This window comes from Helobdella robusta, assembly GCF_000326865.2.
Source record: "Helobdella robusta unplaced genomic scaffold HELROscaffold_150, whole genome shotgun sequence".
Classification (NCBI taxonomy): domain Eukaryota; kingdom Metazoa; phylum Annelida; class Clitellata; order Rhynchobdellida; family Glossiphoniidae; genus Helobdella; species Helobdella robusta.
Window position 1 is genome coordinate 42,525 of NW_008703840.1, and position 22,237 is coordinate 64,761.

Here is a 22,237-nt window from a genome sequence, read left to right on the forward strand (position 1 = left end):
ACGTCCAGTATTTAAAACTGAATCCAGTATTGTTGTATTTGAATCCAATATGGTCTTAGTATATATATATATATATATATATATATATATATATATATATATATATATATATATATATATATATATATATATAAAAATATTTTTTGGTATATAGATAACTAAATACATTTTTCTATATAATACATAGTGTATATATTTATAAACAAATAAACTAATATGTGTATCAAGGGACGGGCAAGAACAATTATTTTGAAAATATTAAAAGCTTAATTTGTTTGCTATTTTTGTTTGTTTATTTGTTTGTGGGCCAAAGTGGATGGGAATTAACAACTTGAACGTAGGGCTACGCAGTGTATTACCAGCATCAAACGAATAACAGAGAAGTAAAGGAAGCAAGAGAGAGAAAGAGAGCGAGTGACTGAAATGAATGAGAAAATAGAGGGGAGATAAAAAAGAGTTAAAAAAATTTAAGAAATAAAGTGAAAATTGGAGATACAAGATTGATGAACAAAGAATGATTGAATGAATGAATGAATGAATGAATGAAAGAATGAATGAAAAAATGAATAAAAGAATGAATAAACGAACGAACGAATAAATGAATGAATGAACGAACGAACGAATAAATTAACAAATGAATGATCAAAATGAATGAAAGAATGAATGAACAACAAATAAACAAACGAACGAACAAATGATTACGCCTGATGACTAACTTGAATGACTTAGTTAATCGTTAACTACTGTGCCGACAATGATAACCAAACGCAAGATGGGAAAAGTGCCCGCAAATTCAATGGAAGTAACCTTCAGAGGTCGTATCTTTTGAAAAGTTATGACTCTTATCTAATTAGTTTTATATTTCCCTAATGCTATGCCCAGTGCGGAAGTTAGGATTATTATTATTATCATCATCATTAATATTGTTATTACTATTGTGTATTTTTATCATCATAGTTATTATTATTAATATTATTATTATTTTATTACGTCTAATAATAATAATAATTATTATTATTATTATTATTATTATTATCATCATAAACCTTTGCTTGGAGGCAGCTTATCAGCCAGCGTAGATATAAATGAATAACATTGCTGCTGGAGATAGAATTGAAACCAGCACCTCAACAACAACAACAGAAACAACAAAAACTACTACAACTACTACTACTTCTACAACAAGTTTGCAGATTTTTCACAGACTGTCTATCAAACAAAAGATTATTTGCAACCTTGCTAGGTTTTCATTATTTTATTTTATTATGTCTCTTAATTGAAATTTTGTATCTCATACAGTTCCATTAGTTATTATTATTGCTATGAAAGGTATTTATTTTTAGGATAATGGTGGCGTTTTACGATGTGTCATCTCGTAACCTTGCAATGCCTGGTAGAATGTATCTGTTGACCGGTTCAAGTTTTGAACTAAAATTCCTCCAGTAGAGTTGCAGTTCATAAGCATCCGGTTTCTATGATCATTTTCATCATTTTCATCGTCAGTACGATCATCACAATCCCCTCGTCATCGTCTTCCTCCTCACTTTCACACCTCATAAACATTCACAGCTCGAATTATCGCAATAAACGCTTGCTAGGAAATATTACGCCAGCTAAAGAAAAATAAACACATCGGTAAACAATTAAGTAGTCACTGTGAATGTTTATCGTCAGTGAAAAATTATTAATAATTTTATATTAAATTTTTGAATATTGAAACAATGCAACAACAGTTTATGATCATCGACGGTATTAAGAAGTCGTAAATTGGGTTTACGTAGTTATTTGGATTAATTTATTGTTTCTATTACTGCTGGTATTAAATAAAGGTTCAACTTAGTTTGCGTTTTAAAGTTGTTATGTTCATCTATCGGAGATCCTTGAACCTACGGATAAACGAACTCTGGACTATCGTTGGAAGCTACAAGACGGTGTTGGGAATATAGCGAGTACTGAAGCTGTAACATCGGTGTTGGTAGTTACGAGGTCGAAGAGGTCACGACACTGGTGTTAGAAGTGGGATTTTCAGGAGATTGCACACTGGTGATAGAAGTTAGATTTTGATAGCTGAAAACTTACCACAGTAAAAAACACCAGGGCTAGAAAACTCAATGTAATTAGTCTGATAAGAGAAGCTTAACTATTGACAAATAGTTGTATTCCGTGATTTAGCTGTTGATTAGTTATTGTGCTGTATTCAATCAATTTTATTGATTGAATAAACAAGTGGTTGATCACAGTAATGCACGCAAGTGATTGCCAGCACTGTTTTCTTTCTGATAAAGTTCATCCGAAATAAGTCTGTTCAGGAGTCAAGAATCCACGCAGAGAGAAATGACCATACCCTACAAGTTCAAGGGGTCGGTTATAACAATATGAACATTTTTTGAACTTTTGAATTTCTATAAAGCGATTGTTTTCCCAAAAGCCTGAGTATGAAGTTAGTTTGCATAGAAGTCCAATTGTATTTGTTCGCTTATTTGTAACGAAATTTTTTAAAATGTAAAAAAATAAATATGGAATGAGCACGAACTCCCATTAAATTTTTGAAATTTATAATCGAAAGTTTTAATAAATATAAAAGTTAAAAAAAAGTGGATTCCATAAAAGTGAGTGCAGCTAATTTCAAACATCACGCATCTGACAATACAGAACCGAATAACACCAGCTAAATGGACCATTAAAAGTTTGCACCAGTTTGGGTGCAGACGCGGTTACGTGTGGATGAAAAATACATAACGATAATAACGCAACAACAGTTGAAATTTCACAGTGCACTCAGGCGCACTGGTTCATTTAAAATAAATTTAATGTGTTTTTTGGCTGTTTAAACAAGCGGAAAATAATGACAATAATAGATTGCTGGTCTGGAAGCATGGATTATTAGGCAAGGTATTAACAACAATCAAATGCTTTTTCAACATCTCAATTGTGTTTATAAATATCTTAAAATTTTTAAATGAAAAGAACGAATTTCACACAAAATGCATACATAAATACGTACGTACATACATGCATTTATATACATATGCATACATACATGCATGCATACATGCATACATACATACATACATACATACACGTGCGATTTGGTGGGCTGGGGTTGTTTAGCGTGCTTCAGCTGGCTCCAGTTGTTTATAATTCTTCTGCCGCTGCCATTCTCGACCTGCAGTCTTCCCTGCTCCACCGGTTTTTTCGTTGCCGCGATATTCTCTCCCCAGTGTCTGCCCCGGGGGACCGTACGCACGTCCAAATTTTGAACAAAGAATATAAAAAGATCTTTCAAAATTTGTTGTCTTCATGCGGCGACGACTTTTCCACCGCTCGTTTGTTGGCCATGTCCAGCGTTGCCAGCTGTGGGTGGTTGAGATCGTGGCCCAACACCTCTGTGGGCACCAGGCTTGACGACGAGTCTGTGAGATTTGCCATTGGCTTCAGACTTGGCCTGGTCATTCAAAATAAATACACGTGCCGATGTGGCGCAGGGGCGGACGAGTTTGGGCACCACGGTTTGGTTTGTCGCCTGGGTGGGGGCCGTCAACTACGTTACTCAGCATTAAACGACTACATTTGTCGGTTCTTCTCCAAGGCTTCAATCCCAGTTCTCAAGGAACCATCCGGCATTTCTGCGCATGATGGTAGGCGCCCGGACGGATGCACACTAATACCTTGGAGAGCCGGTAGATGTTTGGCGTGGGATGTTATTGTAAAATGATCAACGTCATTTCGTGCTTGTTGCAGCGGTTCCTGCGTGTCTGTGTGCTTGAAAATATCATCCGGCTTGAATGCCGACATGTGCAATTAACGACAAATCAAAGTGTTAATCCATTTGTTACTTGATGTTTGACGGTTCAGTGTCACTCATCATGTTTTGGTTTTAACATACATACATACATACATACACACATACACACATACATACATACACACATACATACATACACACATACATACATACATACACACATACACACATACATACATACACACATACATACATACACACATACATACATACACACATACATACATACATACTCTCTCTTCCCCTATTACTCTCTATCTCTTTTGCGCTTGCTTCAGAGGTCTTAACGACAAACACACACAGCGTATATGAATACGCGTGCAAACCACGCATCATAAACATTGCATATGATAGGCGAACCCAGTCACTGCAGCAGCAAGACCAGGCGCCTTTAACCATTGAGCCATCACACCACCCTACATACATACACACACACATACATACATACATACACACACACACACACACACACACACACACATACATACATACATACATACATACATACATACATACATACATACATACATACATACATACATACATACATACATACATACATACATACATACATACATACATACATACATACATACATACATACATACATACATACATACATACATACATACATACATACATACATACATACATACATACATACATACATACATACACACATAAGAGAACTGTACAATCAGCTGCCAACAAAAGCAAATTTGTCCCGGTAAGAGTTGTCGGCACCGAACAAATGTACATGTACACTCTGTTTAAGTCACGAGACACTCGCACACGTCCTTCCTTCATGCCAGTATGCTGTACGACTGCAACACCGCTGAAGAATCAAGTACGCCACGGTCGGTTTACATGGCGCCACAACAAAGTTTTAAAAAGCGTAGTAGAAACGCTTTGTTCCGCTTGCAATGACACCAAATCTCAGTCTGCAGGAAGTCCGAAGGTGTATTTCCTAAGAGAAGGACAAAGCAGTGACGTCAAGCAGGACCGAGTTAGAGATGGTATCTTAAAAAACGCCAGCGATTGGGTTTTGTACGCTGATTTGAAAAAGGGGGAAATTTTCAAACGTACATCAAAAAAACAGGCACGGCATGGTGGTGGCATCTGAAAATACAGATTCAATCAACTTAAATCAACTATGAACAGTTGATTTAAGATTTAAACAAGAAAATCTACAAAATGTACAACGACAGATCAAAGTGTTAATCCATTTGTTACTTGATGTTTGACTGTTTAGCTGTTCAGTGGCATTTCTCATGTTTTAGTTTTAACATACATACATACATACATACATACATACATACATACATACATACATACATACATACATACGTACATACATACATACATACACACCACACACCCACACCATACACACACACACACACATACACACACACACACATACACACACACACATACACACAATTTGCGAGGTTGTTGTGTTGTTGTTGTGGTTGTATTGTTGCTGTGTTGTTGCTGTTGCGTTGTTGCCTCGTTTTTGTTGTTTTTTGTTGTTTTAGTTAAAAGCGTGTGAGTGTAGCAAGGTAGCAATTTGAAGTAGGAACACGCGATAACATCCATCAAGCGAACAGCTGAGTAACAGGTTCATCGTCATCACTATCAACGTAGAACGAGATAAACATGACTGGCATCAATAATGTTTCTAACAATTTTACAAATTTTCACATAAACAATCACAGTTCATTTATAGTAGGTACGTAGTGTTAATTATTTTATAATATGTTATAAGCAAGTACACAAAAAAACAATCATTGGACGAACGAACGAACCAACAAACAAACAAACTAGCAAACTAACAAACAAACTGACTAACAAAACAGCAAACAGACAGACAAACAAACATAATAAAAACGGCCATAACAATCAAGAGCCACACAGTCCAACAATCAATCAATCAATCAATCGTTCATTAAAACATCAAACAAACAACAAACTATCGAAACAAGAAATCTCACCATGATATCTGAGCACATTCTCATGTGATGTTTGTTTGTTTGTTTGTTTGTGTGTTTGTGCGTTCGTTTGATAGGTGCAAATCGAAAAAACGTAACAGAATATCATAAACTTAGCATAACTAAAACTGTGACGAAATTAAACAGCATAAACATTTAGAAAACGCAACGTAAACCAACATAAACACACAACAAAACTGTGGGCCACAACAACATCCTCCAAACATCAATTGCGTATATAAGTAATACTTACTGGAAACACATGGACAACAGACAATATTAGTCTGCACAACAACAACAAATAATTAAACATTAACAACACCAAACCATGACACCATCAACAAAATATCAACAATTAAACGTTAGCAACTAAACATTAACAACAAAACATCAACAATACCAACAATACCAATAACAGCATCAACAGCATCAACAAAACACAACAAAACCAGCCAAACCTTAACAAAATAAACAACAAATCAACAACAGCAGACGTCCAAACAATGCACATCAAGCATAAAGAGAAGTATCAACAGTAGCATTCTCAATGAGAATATGGAGAACATCAGCAGAAGAAACATCAAAAGAACATCAATCTCAATGAATCAACAACATCAACCTCAGTTACATCAACAACATCAACCTCAGTTACATCAACAACATCAACCTCAGTTACACCAACAACATCAAAAGATCATCAACAACAACATCAATAAAGAACAAAAACATAATGATTAACAAAATTTTTAATAAACAACATCCTTAGCACTACAACAACAACAACAACAACAACAACAACAAAAATAACACTTCAAACAATGACTCATAGAATGTTCCAGTAAGCATGTACGTAAATACAATCATTGCTAACACAGATTCATATATATATATATATATATATATATATATATATATATATATATATATATATATATGCTCGTCATATAGACACTATATATATATATATAGTTTCTGAGTAATTGTTTATAGACAAACTATATATATATATATATATACATATATATATATATATGTCTATATGATGAGCACATACATTCCTACCATCATGTAAATTGCATCGTGTTACTTTGCTTGCACCGTTCATAACACGTACAGTTATCTACGTATACACCACTATACATGTATGTAAATAAACATTATAAATATTATATATAAATATATATATATATATCAAATAGTATGTTGCCAGAGTGTGTACTATAATGTGAATTAGTTTATCTGTTGTAAAGTGTACGTATAGTTTGGTTTTATATGTATGTGTGTGTGTTGGTCTCTGGTCTCTGTGTGTGTTTGTGTGTGTAAGTGTGTAGAGAAGAAATATTTTTTAATAGAATACAGCCTAGACAAGCATTATTTGGATCAGTGTGTCATTTGGAGTCAGATGAATAATATCCGACTCCGTCCGACTGATTTGGATATTTTTGAAAGTAATTCAATTTCCTTTACTTTGTGCCCACTTCTCTATTTTCATGCGTTTATGGGTGATTATATATTATATTTTATATTATATGCTTGTATATTTGTGATTGTTGTTGAGTATACTCACGGGCTGTGTGCGTGTGTGTGTGCGTGTGTGTTTGTGTGTGCTGCTCCATGCTTGTGAGGTAGTGAGTATCTCGTGCGAGCGATAAGAGAGAAGAATGCGTGGATGCAATGTTGCTGAACATAGTGAATACTTAGTAGTGCTACAAATGTTTCTACGTGTTTGTGTGTATGTGTTTGAGTGTATGGTTTGTATATGCTTGTGTGTGTTTGCATGTGATTCGATGTGTTGGTTTGCTTTCATATGTATGTGTTTTTTTTTATTTTCATCTCAAAATATGTTTAAGTTTCTGAGTAATTGTTTATAGACAAACAAGTTTAAAAAGTGTGACTGTACTCATAATTGTGGATGATGGTGCTTACAAATTGCAGTACGTACATAAGTGAAGATGCAAATGCTTCGTAATTCAATTACAACGTTGGAGATTGTACACAGATTAATATAAAAATTTTGATTTTGTAGATTTAAACATTCAACCAATGCACAGATTCTTGCAACTTTGAACTACGTGCCTCCATACATCCATCCATGCATTAAATATCCTTTGATGGAAAATTGAAAATCCTCTTTCAAATTATATTTATTTATAATAATAAGTCTTTACAAATGTAAATAAAGTGTAAATAAATATAAATCCTGAGCTGATTTGAAACGCTTTATACCATTGGGCATCCACCCTAGATTGCCAAACATTATATCAAATATGGTTAGATTATTGTAAAATAGAATGCCCCTATCCTTTGGTTAGAAGCATTACCTCATAATTTTTAAAATTGTTTGAAGATTACAAAAAGCATTTAAGGATGTGCAACTCCAGTGACGGACTCAGAGAGTTTTATTTTAAATTTATTTTAAATTTATTTATTTAAAAAAATTAAAATTTATCTGTCGTTCTTTTATTGGCCAATATTTTAGAGACATATTCCCAAAGTGATGCTTAATGAACAGGAAAGAGCATCGTCGTTTAATTTTAAATTCAAATTATTTTGAAAAAATACTTTTTTAAAATTGCTTCAACATTTCGCAACTGTGGAAGAGGAATGCATATTCTTATTATTCCACGAATCTACCACTTTTTAAAGTAACTTACCTTTTCAAAATTTTTTTCTGGATCTCTGGATCCGTTGCTATTACTAAACTTTCCAAAATTTTAGGTGTGTAATTTTCATTCTTTTTTGATGCTTATTTTAATTGAAGTCATTCAAATATACAACTAAAATTTTATTATTAAATTAAATCCTTATTGCTTATCACGCGATGTCGCCACAATACATATTAAATAGCGCGTGCTAAAATACTTACGTAATTGTCCATCCATTTTTCTTATTCGTCGCGTTGTTCTTGGGTGTTATCAGCGTGTGGAATCCTTAAAACGGATATATATTTATCCTTGCTTACACACACATAGGCATGTGTGTAGGTGTGTTATTTTGCACGCATAAATATTCAGTTATGCATACATCAAAACGTACACAAAAAAATTAACATTGTATTGAGAGGGATCGTAAATGTATGCCTATTTATATGCCGACCGACCGACATACAAACATGTGTACAAACATGTATTTGTATGTACACACACACACACACACACACACACACACACGCACGCACGCACACACATAATGTAATATTTTAAACTTTTATTAATGCATAGTTTACCTTAATGCTTACGAATAAAAGCCCAAACAGATGCACAGCACACGCAGTAATAAGAAGCATCTTGGTACACTTTCATACACAAAGGCATTCCAACAATGTTCATCTCTAGAATGTTTAATCTCTCCACATATACTCCACATACGCCATTGTTTGCTCATACGTAGATTCAACGCTGTTGCGTGCGTGCCGTGTGTGTGCGTTTATATATTGTTTAACTCCTATGGTGTAATGTATAGAAACATAAAGAGAGATATATACATATGTTGTAACATATATATATATATATATATATATATATATATATATATATATATATATATACGAGTGTGTATGTGATATATTATATATTAAATGTGTTTTATATATTCATACTTTCATATATATATATATATATATATATATATATATATATATATATATATATATATATATATATATATATATATATAGTGTATATACATAATATCTTCAAGGATGTGTGCTGATTGCGAACGAACGTACATAACATTTATCTGGACATTAATAAGAAGCATGTACTGATAGCGATAACGAAGTCGTTGTATGTTGTATGTTGTTGTTGTTGCTGCTGTTGTCGTCGTTGTATATTGTTGTTATTGCGCCAATGGGAATCATTTCAATTTGTTCCTAAGGATTTTGGCTGGCGTTGTCTCGCTTTGTAGTTGTTATTTTAAGTAATGAATACAACAATAAAGAACATGTTAAATTTGATTTTTTCCCAATAACGACAAGAACACGACCAACAACAACAAACATCAACAACAAAGCAGAACAACACTCCATCTCTAACAACATCACCAACAATAACAACACCAACAACAACATCAACATCAACAACACTCCACAAAACAACAACAAAACAGAACAACACTCCATCACACATTATAGTTACCTTCACAAGGCTTGTCCCAACATTGGCGGAGAATGTCCCACGTAATTAACACCAACATCCTTGTTTAAAAATTTTACGAAACTTTTTTTTTTCTTCGATTAACGAAAACGTCGAAAGCTTCAACTATAAGTTCCTCTTTAGCATTCATTACATTCTAAAATAAAATTTTTGCCAAGTTTGTCGTCATAATAAATAATTATAATTATAAATGTTAATGATATTTGTTATTATTATTATTTTATTTTTCATAATTATATTTTAAATGATAACAAAAATTGAAAAAATTAATAAATTATGATGAAATGAGACCAGAAATCGAAACTGTTTTCCGTTAAACCATCCCAAAAATAACATTTAATTATTTATGTTGAACAAATCCACCAAAAATTATTATTATTTTTATTTTTATTGTCATTACTATTTAAAATAAAACAAAACGAAAGAAATATTTTTATTTTCTAAAACACTTGGTTACTAACCAGCACCAATATATCAATAATAATAATAAAATAAAAATAATAATGATAACAGCAACAATAATAAAATTAACAACTGTAACAAAGATAACACAACGACAACAACAGCATAAAAATTGTTCTGAAATCGCTAACAGTTAAACGCAATAAATAAAAATAATAAAAACAAAAACAATAAAAATAATAATAATGACAGGAGCGAATAATGAAGCGAAATTATGGAGAAGTTACTTGCTGGAGAGATCGGCACGTGCATTTATATTGGAAGGGAGAGAGAGATGCTGATGAGGATGGAGAGAGAGAGATGCTGATGAGGATGGAGAGAGAGAGATGCTGATGAGGATGGAGAGAGAGAGAGATGCTGATGAGGATGGAGAGGAAGATGATGAGGATGGAGACGGAGATGATGATGGAGATGATAATGATGATGAGGGTGGAGGGTGGAGAGGGTTTTGTGAGTCCTTTTTTTAATCCATTTTATTCACATTTTATTCTTCTCGTCTACATTAGTCAGTGTTAAAATTTTTGATTATTTTTTAAACGTTGCATTCAGTCGTATATTGTTTGTTTGCTGGAAATAAATTTCAACCTCATATAACATAACAGGAAATATGAATGGAGCGGACACAAGTTCCTACACCCGCCTCCACAAAAACAACTCAGTGCATTGAATCAAAATTAAACCGGATATGTCAAATAAATAAAATTAGTTGAAAAAAAGAAATTAAAATAAGGATAATTAATGAGAATCTCGTTAATCTAAGACAATGTAGTATGTATATATTAGTTGTATCTTCCCTACTTGTATCTGCGCGTTCCAAATTTATTGACTCCAAACTGGCGCTATAAAGAATCACATGGAAGAGAAACACAAACCTAAAATTAATAGGCAAATTTTGGACCATAATGTTGAAATCTTACATTACAATAACAACCATTACAATTTACGACTAGCCGAATCAACACTCATAGAACAAAGACATCCGATAATAAATATTCAACAACGGGCAATTGGATAGTAATAATTAACTAGTTAGATAGATAGAAGATGATGAATAAATGGATGGATGAATGGATGGGTGGATGGATGGGATGAATGGATATATAGATTTTTTTTCAATGAATTGAGTCATATCTTTCAAGTCGTACACAACAGGTTCTGTTCAGATCCAACTTGAAACTTGTTGAAACTGAGTCATACGGTGTTCCACAGGGGTCGGTTCTCGATGCAGATTTTTTTATTATCATTGACAGATGTTTGTCCAAATATCACGGTTTTGCTGATGATATTCAAATCATTGCTTGTGCCCTCTTTTGTTGTTTTGATGATCTTGTCTGTAGACTCAGATCATGTCTCTCGGAAATTATTGAGTGGATGATGGCAAACAGGCTTAAATTGTTTGTTTGTTCTAATTTAACGGCTTTGAAGCTCCCATAAAGGTGCTATGATGTGCATTATCAAGATTAGCTTATTGGGTATATTTTAAAATTATTGTCAGTTAATCAATACTCGCTATTATTTTCAATCATTTATCAGTTTGTTAGTCCATTAATTTAGTTTCAAGTTTGATTATCTTTAAGTATGTCTAGAGCCATTACCACCGACAGGGAAAATCTCGACCAAGCCCGTCTAAGCACTGGCGCAAGGCCAATTCCAAATATATGTAAAACCCTTACCAGGCTAATCGTATCGTTTAAAAAGTCCACAGACCGACACCATCCGTACCGACGCAGTGCAAAAGGACCGTCCAAGCCCACCATCCGACTCCCGCCCTACGCATATATAGGGAACCGTAATTATTGCTGTTTTTTTTTACTATGGGGTTCACCAACCATGAATACTTGGCACGCCTGAGAATTTTTTATTTTAAAAGATAGTTTTCCCATTTGGCGACCGGGCCTTCAACATGCAGTTCGCCATTAACAGACTCCCTACACGCCTACACGTCTTTGGCGACCTAGGAGGCTCCATTGTGGGATTTGCCCACAATAGCCGCTCCATACGTCTCTGAGGATTTTTTTTATTGTGACTACCATTTATTTTCTCTTAGGCGACTGAGCCTCCACCATGGGGTTCAACCACAATAGACGCTCGACACGCTTGAAGATTCTTCATTTTGATAACCACTCTTCCCCTTTGGCTACCGAGCCTCTACCATGGGATTAGCCTACGATATACGAACCTCAGAGGGTCCTTTTTATTATGACCTCTATTTATTTCCTCCTTGGTAACCAAGCCTCCATCAAATGGTTCACCCACGTCAGACGCCCGGTACGCCTTTGTTGTTAATTTAACTTATTTTCTCTTTGGCGGCCAAGTCCCAGAGTTGGGTTCACCCACAGTAGACGATTGATGCTTATAGGTTTTGACTAATCAGTTCTCATGTTAGACGCGCAGGGCGCAAACCGTCTATCAGTGAAACCAAACAACGCCGTTTTACCATCCCTCACACTCCCGCCAACCTGAACAATGTTGATCTATAAAATGTCATATTTATTAGTTATATACTTCTGATTTTTTGCATTAATGCAACGACGAAGCCCGTCCGGACTATCTCCTCTAAATGGTGTGACTCCAACACCTTACTTAAAAATTAAATTGAACCAGTCAAAAACTCAGTTTCTACCCGTCGGCAATAGGCGGTAATTGGAAAAAATGAACATTGAGTCTATCAGACTTGGTGATTCTGACATTGAATTTTGCACATCTGCATGCAACCTGTGATTTGTTTTTATAATAACATGTCTTATAACGTTCATACTAGGGCAGTTTCGAAAGAATGCTCTGGAAAATTGCGTAAGCTTAAGCTCATCAAACGATCTTCAAACAAGCATACACTTCAATGTCTTGTTCATTCCTTTATCTACTCAAAAATAGACTATTGGAAAAGTGTATTACGCCCTATCTGGTGTAAATATAGCTAAACTGCAGTCGATTCAAAATTGGGCTGCTAGGTTGGTTCCAGGCGACCTTAAATACGATCACGTTAAGACAATTCTTTTTTTCTCTTCACTGGCTTCCGGTTTATCAAAGAGTTATTTTCAAAATATGTTTAACGGTTTTTAAATGTATTAAGGAAATCACCTTTAAATATTTAACTGACAGAGCCATTCCTAGAACAATTCAGGTTTACTGTTTGTACCTGACACAAACTTGGCTTTTGGTCGAAGGAATTTTTCCATTGTCTGGTCCTGATGTGTGGATGGTTTGCCTATGGACCTTCGTAATTTTGCGTTGTCTGTTATTCAAGTTTTAAGCACCATCTTTTTGTCCAAGCTTACCCGTGCTAATGTCTTTCTATCCCCATTCGCTGCATTGCTTTAAAAAAGTGCTACGCAATGTACTGCAATTATCCTTATCGCCTCTGAAATCTTTTTAAAGAGTGCTTATAAGCACACCAATAACATAATAATAATAGCAATAATAATAATAATAATAACAATAGTAATAATAATAACAACAACAATAATGATAAAAGATAAATTAAATACTACTACTGCTACAACTACTACTACTATTACTACTGCTACTACTACTACTTCTACTACTACTACTAATGCTACTATTACTCTACCACTACTAATAATATTAATAATAGTAATAAGTAATTGACTAATCAGAAACTAATAAATACAACTAATAAGAACAAAAAATACAAAGTTTGAAATTGAAATGGCCTAAATGTAACGAAAAAAATCATAATACACACACAAAAACGTAAAACTGCCTCATTATAAAAATATAAAAGCGATCCGTCAAATGTTTTACTCGTCACTTACTAGCTCGTTAAACTTCGATAAAAAAATGTTTTAATAAATAAATTAATAATAATATAATAATAATAATTACTAATAATAGTAATTAATAATAACAGCGGTTATAAAACAAGACGGAAATAAAACTAGAAGAATGTGCGATGCAAAAATGTTCTTGTGAAAACCATGCAATGAACACCCCAGCCTGTTCGTGTTCGCTCATTGTTTTATTTATTTGAGGATCCCATAATGTCGTTCTCTTGTTTGTTGTTTGTTTGTTGTTCGTTCGCTGGTTGGTTGTTTGTTTTCCTTGTTTGCTGCTTGTTTGTTGTTTGTTTGTTGTTCGTTTGTTTTCTAATTGCTGGTTGTTTAATGTTTTTGTTTCTTCGTTGGTGGGTTTGTTCGTTCGTTTGTTTGTTTGTTTATTGTTGTTGATGTTCGTTTGCTTATTTATTTGTATGTTGTTTGTTTTTTGTTTGTTCGTTGGTTGGAGGTTTGTTTTGTTGGTTTGTTTGTTTTGTTGGTTTGTTTGTTTGTCAGTTAGTTTGTTGCTGATGTTTGTTTAATTGTTTAATTGTTTGTTTGTTGTTTGTGTTTTTATTTTTATCTTTTATATGGCATGGCATGGCTGACCCATTTGTTGAGTATTGTTTGTTGCAATGAATTGTTTAACGTGCGATTGTTTTAGTAGAAAGATAAGTCGGGTTAAGCAGTGTGATATGAATGGACACATACACGAATAGTGCACGTTTGATTGAGTGAATGAATCAAAAAAAATAAACATAGGATCTAAAATTAAAATCAATTAATAAATTTATGATTGAGGGAATGAAGTGAAAACAAGCGAGCGTTCAATGATGTTGATGGATGAACAAATGAACAAAATGAATAAAAAATGATCTTGATGGACAAACAAACAAAAGAACGAACAAAAAACAAACAAAAAAGAAACATTTATTGATATCTGATAAATTTTTGTTTTGTTCAAACAATAATGAACAAGATATTATGTAGACCCATAAGTGAATAGACGAAAAAATGGATAAATGAAAATACAAACAAATGAATAAATTAATGGGTGAGTGAGTGCGTGAGTGAGTCGGTGAGTGAGTGAGTGAAGGAATGGTTGAATGAATGAATAATTGAATGAATGGTTTAATGAATGAATGATTAAATGAATGAATGAATGAACAAACGAACGAACGAACGAATGAATGGATGGATGAATGAATAAATGAATGAATGAATGAAAAAACAGATAAATGATTAAATGAATGAATTAATTAATTAACAAACAAAAGAGCAAATACATACATACATACCAGGTCAACCAGGGCAATCTGGTCAACAAGCGTCTAAGCGAATATTCAACTATTGGTCTTGAAACCCTGGTACTGTGCTTTGATGGGTTCAATAACGCCAAATCACAAAAGCACAACCCCGATCGATGGATCAACGCTGTGTCATCTTGTATTGAACAGGGAAACCTGTCCTCGGCGGTCAGACTTGTCTGCTCGCCGGAGGGCCTGGCGGAGAGCTCGCCGGCCACCTTCGATAAATTATGTTCTATCCACCCAAAAATTCCGGTGGACAGGCGGGTCTTTCCCGCATTGACACCAACGGCTGGTTGCGTTTCTCCCGCCGAGGTGCTGAGGGCCGTTAAATCTTTCAAAAATGGTTCTTCTGGAGGCCTGGATGGCCTACGACCCCAGCACCTTAAGGATGTTTTTTTAGGCCCCTTGCCAATTGACGACACACTGAACTCCTTAACCCAATTCATTAATTTGATCCTATCTGGAGCTTGCCCACTCTCCGTCCGCCGGTTCTTTTTTGGAGGCCGGTTAAAAGCTTTAAATAAGAAAGACGGAGGGGTCAGACCGATTGCGGTCGGGAACGTTTGGAGGAGGTTGGCCGGCAAATGTGCTTTGGCCCTGGTCGTGGTCGAACTCAAGACCAAGTTCTACCCGACTCAGTTGGGTGTCGGGATTAAGGGTGGCGCTGAGGCCGCTGTTCATGCGGTTCGAAGATTGGTCACCGACCTCCCCGATCAATGGGGGTTTCTGAAACTGGACTTTAAAAATGCCTTCAATGCCTTGAGAAGAGACTCGATGTTGGAGGCTGTCAAACTTTTTTGCCCCAACATCTACAATTTTTGCCATTCTGCTTATGGCGGAGTCTCTTCCCTTGGCTACCACTCTTGGGTTGTAGAATCGTCCGAGGGGGTACAGCAGGGTGATCTCCTTGGTCCTTTGTTGTTCGCACTAACTCTTCATCCACTCTTAGAGAAAGCTTCGTCCACCTTCGTTTGCGCTTATCTGGATGATATCAGCATAGCTTCGGACGGTCCAACTCTGGCCGATAGCTACGAATATTTGAAGCATAACTCCGCTGCAATTGGCTTAGAGTTAAACATTAAAAAATGCGAACTTCACTGCCAAAGTTTATTTCAGGTGCCACATGCGCTGGCTGAAATACCCAGAGTTGGTGCATCAGAACTGAGTTTTTTAGGCACACCCTTGGTCGAGGGCGATTATCAAATAAAGTTTTTTGACCAAAAGCTCTCTGAGCTTGAATTCGCCCTGGGTCGTGTTTCCTGTCTTTCGGCCCATGATGCCTTGACTATTATCCGCAATGCCCTCAGTTTGCCCAAATTGATGTACTTCCTGCGTACATCTAAACACATTGACCCTTCTAAATTGGGCGAATTTGACGGAGCCCTGCGCACCGCCCTGTCGTCGATTTGCAATGTTCAAGTGACCGACAGTGGTTGGTCCCAGGCTCAGCTGCCGGTGCGATTTGGTGGGCTGGGGTTGCTTAGCGTGGTTCAGCTGGCTCCCGTTGTTTATAATTCTTATGCCGCTGCCACTCTCGACCTACAGTCTTCCCTGCTCCACCGGTTTTTTCGTTGCCGCGATATTCTTCCCCCAGCGTCCGCCCCGGGGGACCGTACGCACGTCCAAATTTTGAACAAAGAATATAAAAAAATCTTTCAAAATTTGTTGTCTTCATGCGGCGACGACTTTTCCACCGCTCGTTTGTTGGCCATGTCCAGCGTTGCCAGCTGTGGGTGGTTGAGATCGTGGCCTAACACCTCTGTGGGCACCAGGCTTGACGAGTCTGTAAGATTTGCCATTGGCTTCAGACTTGGCCTGGTCATTCAGAATAAATACACGTGCCGATGTGGCGCTGAGGCGGACGAGTTTGGGCACCACGGTTTGGTTTGTCGCCTGGGTGGGGGCCGTCAACTACGTCACTCAGCGCTAAACGATTACATTTGTCGGCTCTTCTCCAAGGCTTCAATCCCGGTTCTCAAGGAACCATCCGGCATTTCTGCGCATGATGGTAGGCGACCGGACGGATGCACGCTAATACCTTGGAGAGCCGGCAGATGTTTGGCGTGGGATGTTACGGTCCCTGGCACCCTCGCCGAACGATACGTAAACCTGACAAGTAAAGAATGCGGTTTGGCCGCGGCCAGGGCAGCGGACGAGAAAATGAAAAAATATGGGAATGCCCTCCCCTCGATGGAATTCTTGCCAATATGCATCGAGGTTCTCGGCCCGATGGACCCCAACACCCTTAAATTTCTTAAGGAAATAGGCAAAATGATCAGTGTCAGATCAGGTGACAGCAGGGAACTGTTTTTTGCAACCAACCACATTTCGTGCTTGTTGCAGCGGTTCCTGCGTGTCTGTGTGCTTGAAAATATCCAACTGAATGCCGACATGTGCAATTAACGACAAATCAAAGTGTTAATCCATTTGTTACTTGATGTTTGACGGTTCAGTGTCACTCATCATGTTTTGGTTTTAACATACATACACACATACACACACGCACACACACACATACATACACACACACACACACACATACATACATACCTTCCACCACACATTTCATTGAAGAAACTAATATAATTTCAATTAATTGAGCTCATTAATTAATTAATTAATTAACGCTTGACGATTGGGTACAAATAGCTTTGAAATTATTAAAAAAACAAACAAACAAACAAATAAATAAATAAAAATAATTCAACTGGGAGAGAACGAAAAAACTAAAACGTCAGACAGTGCCGTGTTCGTGATTCTTTATTCTTTGCTCTCCCATAACAATTAAAATAACTTTGCTTGCCTATATCAAGAGCGCCAATTATTTTGTATATATATATATATATATGTGTGTGTGTGTGTGTTGTGTGTGTGTGCGTGTGTTGTGTATGTGCGTGCATATATGAATATGCATGAAGTTGCTTAAATAATTGTCAATATATATGTTAAAATGATATTAAATATAAGAACGCTATAGCTCGGCAAACCATTTCGAAGATGGAAGACTTTCGAAGTTGTGCGACAATGTTGTGTGTGGATACTTATGACTATTAATTAATTAATTAATTAATTAAAACGTTTATTGAATAAAATATATCATATATTTTTTAATATTTGTTGTTGCGCAGATTTCGAGCACCGTTGGATAGAATGCCTTGATGAGGAACAAGACTCGCGAGTCCACAATCATCAAATACTGTTTTCTAGACAATTCTTCATTCATTTAATTTCTTTCGACAATTTAAACAATTTAATCAACTTTTGTTTTACTTACATATAAATATTATACATATATGCGTCGTATGTGTGTTTGTATGTGTGTGTAACTTTTATATTTACTTACATTTGTACAATAGTTAACTTTTATATTTCCAGATTTTGAAGGGTTGTTTTCATATTTTTTTTCGTTAGGGTTTCTTCAGTTTTTTATCGGCCTCAACAGTTAGCGTGGATCGGTTTTAAAATTATTAAAAAAAATTTCTTATCAAACTTACAACAACATCAACAGCAACAAAACTTACAACAAAACAGCACAAAGAAATCGTCATGGCGAACCACCGGGTTGTAGTGAGGACGATGTGGTACCGCAGAAAGCGACTGCACACACGTTTCATGACATTCGTTTTTTTTTGTTTCTGTCTCGGATTCAGCGGACCTGTCGTCATGATTCTGTCCGTGCAGAGAAGTTTGTTTGTTTGATCGTTCGTTCGTTTGTACGATCTCTTTGTTTTGTATGCTTTGTTTTTTTTTGTTTGTTTATTTTGTTTGTTTGTTTTTGTTGATTTGTTTTAACAAAGAAAGCAATTTTTATTCGTTTTTTTTCCATTCATTAATTTGTTGTCTTAATTTGTTTGCTGATTTATGTTAAATGACATTGTTGAGCAGTCCACAGTCGCATAATTTATTCTTTATTCTGACGATACGACTTTTTATCGATTCTTTTTTATCAGTCTGACTATAATATAGCAAAGTTTTCCAATGTAATAAATAATAAATTGTCAATAATATATATTTGGTACTGATCCACCAAATTTAGTTACCTACCATTAGTTTTCTAATGTAATAAATAATAAATTGTCTAAAATATAAATTTGGTATTTATCTAATAAATTAATTTTAAATTCCCCTACTCTTTTTTTAAACTTCTTTTTTATAAATTGATCAATATCGTACAATGAAAAGGATGGATGATGAACGATGCAATGATGAATGTTTAACCGGACTTGATAAAATGAAATTTGATATTTTTGTAACCGTCTTAGATGATGTAATAAATCAAATAAACAGTAGACTTGAACAACAAAATTTAACATTCATGAAAAAACTTTTACTTTTTGTTCATATTACACTATTAAGTAGTTACAATATAAAGGCTAGTAAAACTCAGATGATATATGACCAGTGTGGCGTTGATTCAGATAAAGTTGCATCTAAGCTAAATGATTTCAAAAAATCTTACCAATTGCTGGAAGAAAGGTCAGAAAAATCATCTAAAAGTATTAAAAATTTATACAAATTATAAAAATTTGAAAATCAGAATCAACATCAGCTACAGCAGCAACTTCGCAACAAACTCTTAAGGCACCACCGCTGGCACTAAGCACTAAAAGCCATCATAGTGGTCAACTTCAACAACAACAGCTTCACTCACTACAAAATGGCCCAAAATCCTTGTCGTCAATTGTACATAATCTACAGAAGACACTCAACAAACTAATCAAAATCATGGCTCAAACAACAAACCTCAACAAATTGCCGACAAAAGCCGTTGAGCTAAAAAAAACTAGCCGTCAACATCATCTTTTCCACTTAATAAATGTAAACATTTTGACGATGTAAAAAAAGTGTTTGAAGATTACCTACATCAGTGAATTTAATAATATTTTTGACGTCATTGCCATTTAAAATTTAATAGATTATGAATTTGTAGTAAAAAACCGCTCGCTCAGTAAAGGAGGGGGCGTCGGTCTCTACATGAAAAAATCAATGAATTTTAAATTGCGCGACGATGTACTAACAAGTTTAGTCGACGCAAATGGTTCGGAATATTTATGCATCGAATTATCACTGGACTCAGCCATAAGAAATATTTTATTGCTTATTATCTACCGGTCACCAACTAGCAATGTAAAATGTTTCTAAACAATTTAAACCAATCTTTTCAAACATTAAATTAAGAAAATAAATCTATCTTTATCATCGGCGACATAAACATTGATTGTTTACATTAATATTCTACAGCTACAAGTCAAGAGCTATCTAACATTTTAACCTCCAACAATGTTTTCAACTTCTCTTGATCCCAACTTGTATTTTTTGCAACAAGTCTTCTTTGTTGGATTTTTTAATAACAAACCAGCCAGATGAAATAAGTTGTTGTGGTACAATGCATGTCCCACTATTTGGCAACATTTATACAGCATAACAACCCAGCAAAATCAAAGAATACATCCGGTCTGGCGGATATTAAAATCTCGTATTCAACAAGTAGATTTAAAAATCTCAATAGTTATTTATTTTATTGTAATGATACAAATCATGCCTGGTTTCAATCAAGTTTTTAGAACCTGCTGTCATATACACAGTAAAAAAAATAGCATCTTTGAACAAACAACAACCATGGATGACCTCAGCTCTTAAGACTTCTTCGAAAACCAAGAAACGCTTAAATGTAAAATATCTGCAAAAACCGACTTCTACAAACTTTGAAGCTTTCAAAAAGTATAGAAATTTTTTCAACAGATTGAAACTAATTTTTAAAAAAACTTATTATTATGATAACTTTTTGAAATCAGAAAACAACAGCCAAGAAACATGGAAAACTTTAAATGATTTGACTAAGAAACCTAACAAAAATCAGATTAAAAACGCACGTTTGACAGTAAATGACTTCGAAATAGACGATCCTAAATTAACTGCTGAACGTCTAAATGAACATTTCGTGTCGGTTGCCACCTTTAACAATTAGAATCTTCCAACTCATAGGCAATGGTACGAGTATATGACTGCTAACGTCTGCAACTCTACGTTAACGTCGCTTTTGAAGATGTAATTTCAGCAATGTCACATCTTCAATCTATTCATGAACATCGGTATTTTTCAAGATCAATTCAAAATTTTAAAAATAATTCCAATTCAAAAATTGAGATATAATTTTATTGTGGAGAATTTCAGACCAATATCATTGCTTTCAGGTTTTCAAAGATTTTGGAAAGGCTGATTAAACGAAAATGGTAAATTTTTTTCAAAATTCGACATCTAAATTAAAAATTAATTTGGATTCAGGAAAGAATATTCTACCGAGCTTGCGATAATTGAACTGATAAAAGGCATCGGAGAAGCAGCAGAAAAAAATAATTACACCGTAGGAGTTTTTCAAAATTTATCAAAAGCGTTTCATACTATTAATCACAGCATTCTTCTTCAAAAATTATGTGAATACGGGTTTTGTGGTACAATACTTAAGTAGTTCGAAAGCTACCTATTAAATCGACATCAATATGTTGAGATCAATGGAACCACCTCATCCTGTCACCCAGTGACTGGAGGTCCCGCAAGGTAGTATTCTGAGCCCTCTACTTTTTCTGTTATACGACCTCAGTAACTCGTCAATGTGTTTTGACTTCGTACTGTATGCAGACGACTCAAATATTTTCCGGAGCGGACACAGAATTGAGTCTCTCATCGAAGACGTCGACAACGAACTTAAAAATGTTTTAAATTGGTTTTTAGCCAATAA

The 22,237-nt window shown here is 35.0% G+C and overlaps 1 protein-coding gene across 1 annotated transcript; it reads left to right on the forward strand.

The window, feature by feature from the left end:
• Positions 1–14,783: 14,783 nt before the first annotated feature.
• On the forward strand, positions 14,784–20,640 carry HELRODRAFT_184064 (hypothetical protein; the record flags this gene model as incomplete). Its single annotated transcript, XM_009015355.1, has 8 exons — positions 14,784–14,813; positions 15,490–15,978; positions 16,723–16,917; positions 17,479–17,788; positions 18,874–18,939; positions 19,007–19,183; positions 19,761–19,974; positions 20,448–20,640. 8 exons carry the CDS (start codon positions 14,784–14,786, stop codon positions 20,638–20,640), a joined length of 1,674 nt encoding a protein of 557 aa, XP_009013603.1.
• Between the last annotated feature and the right edge of the window lie 1,597 nt (positions 20,641–22,237).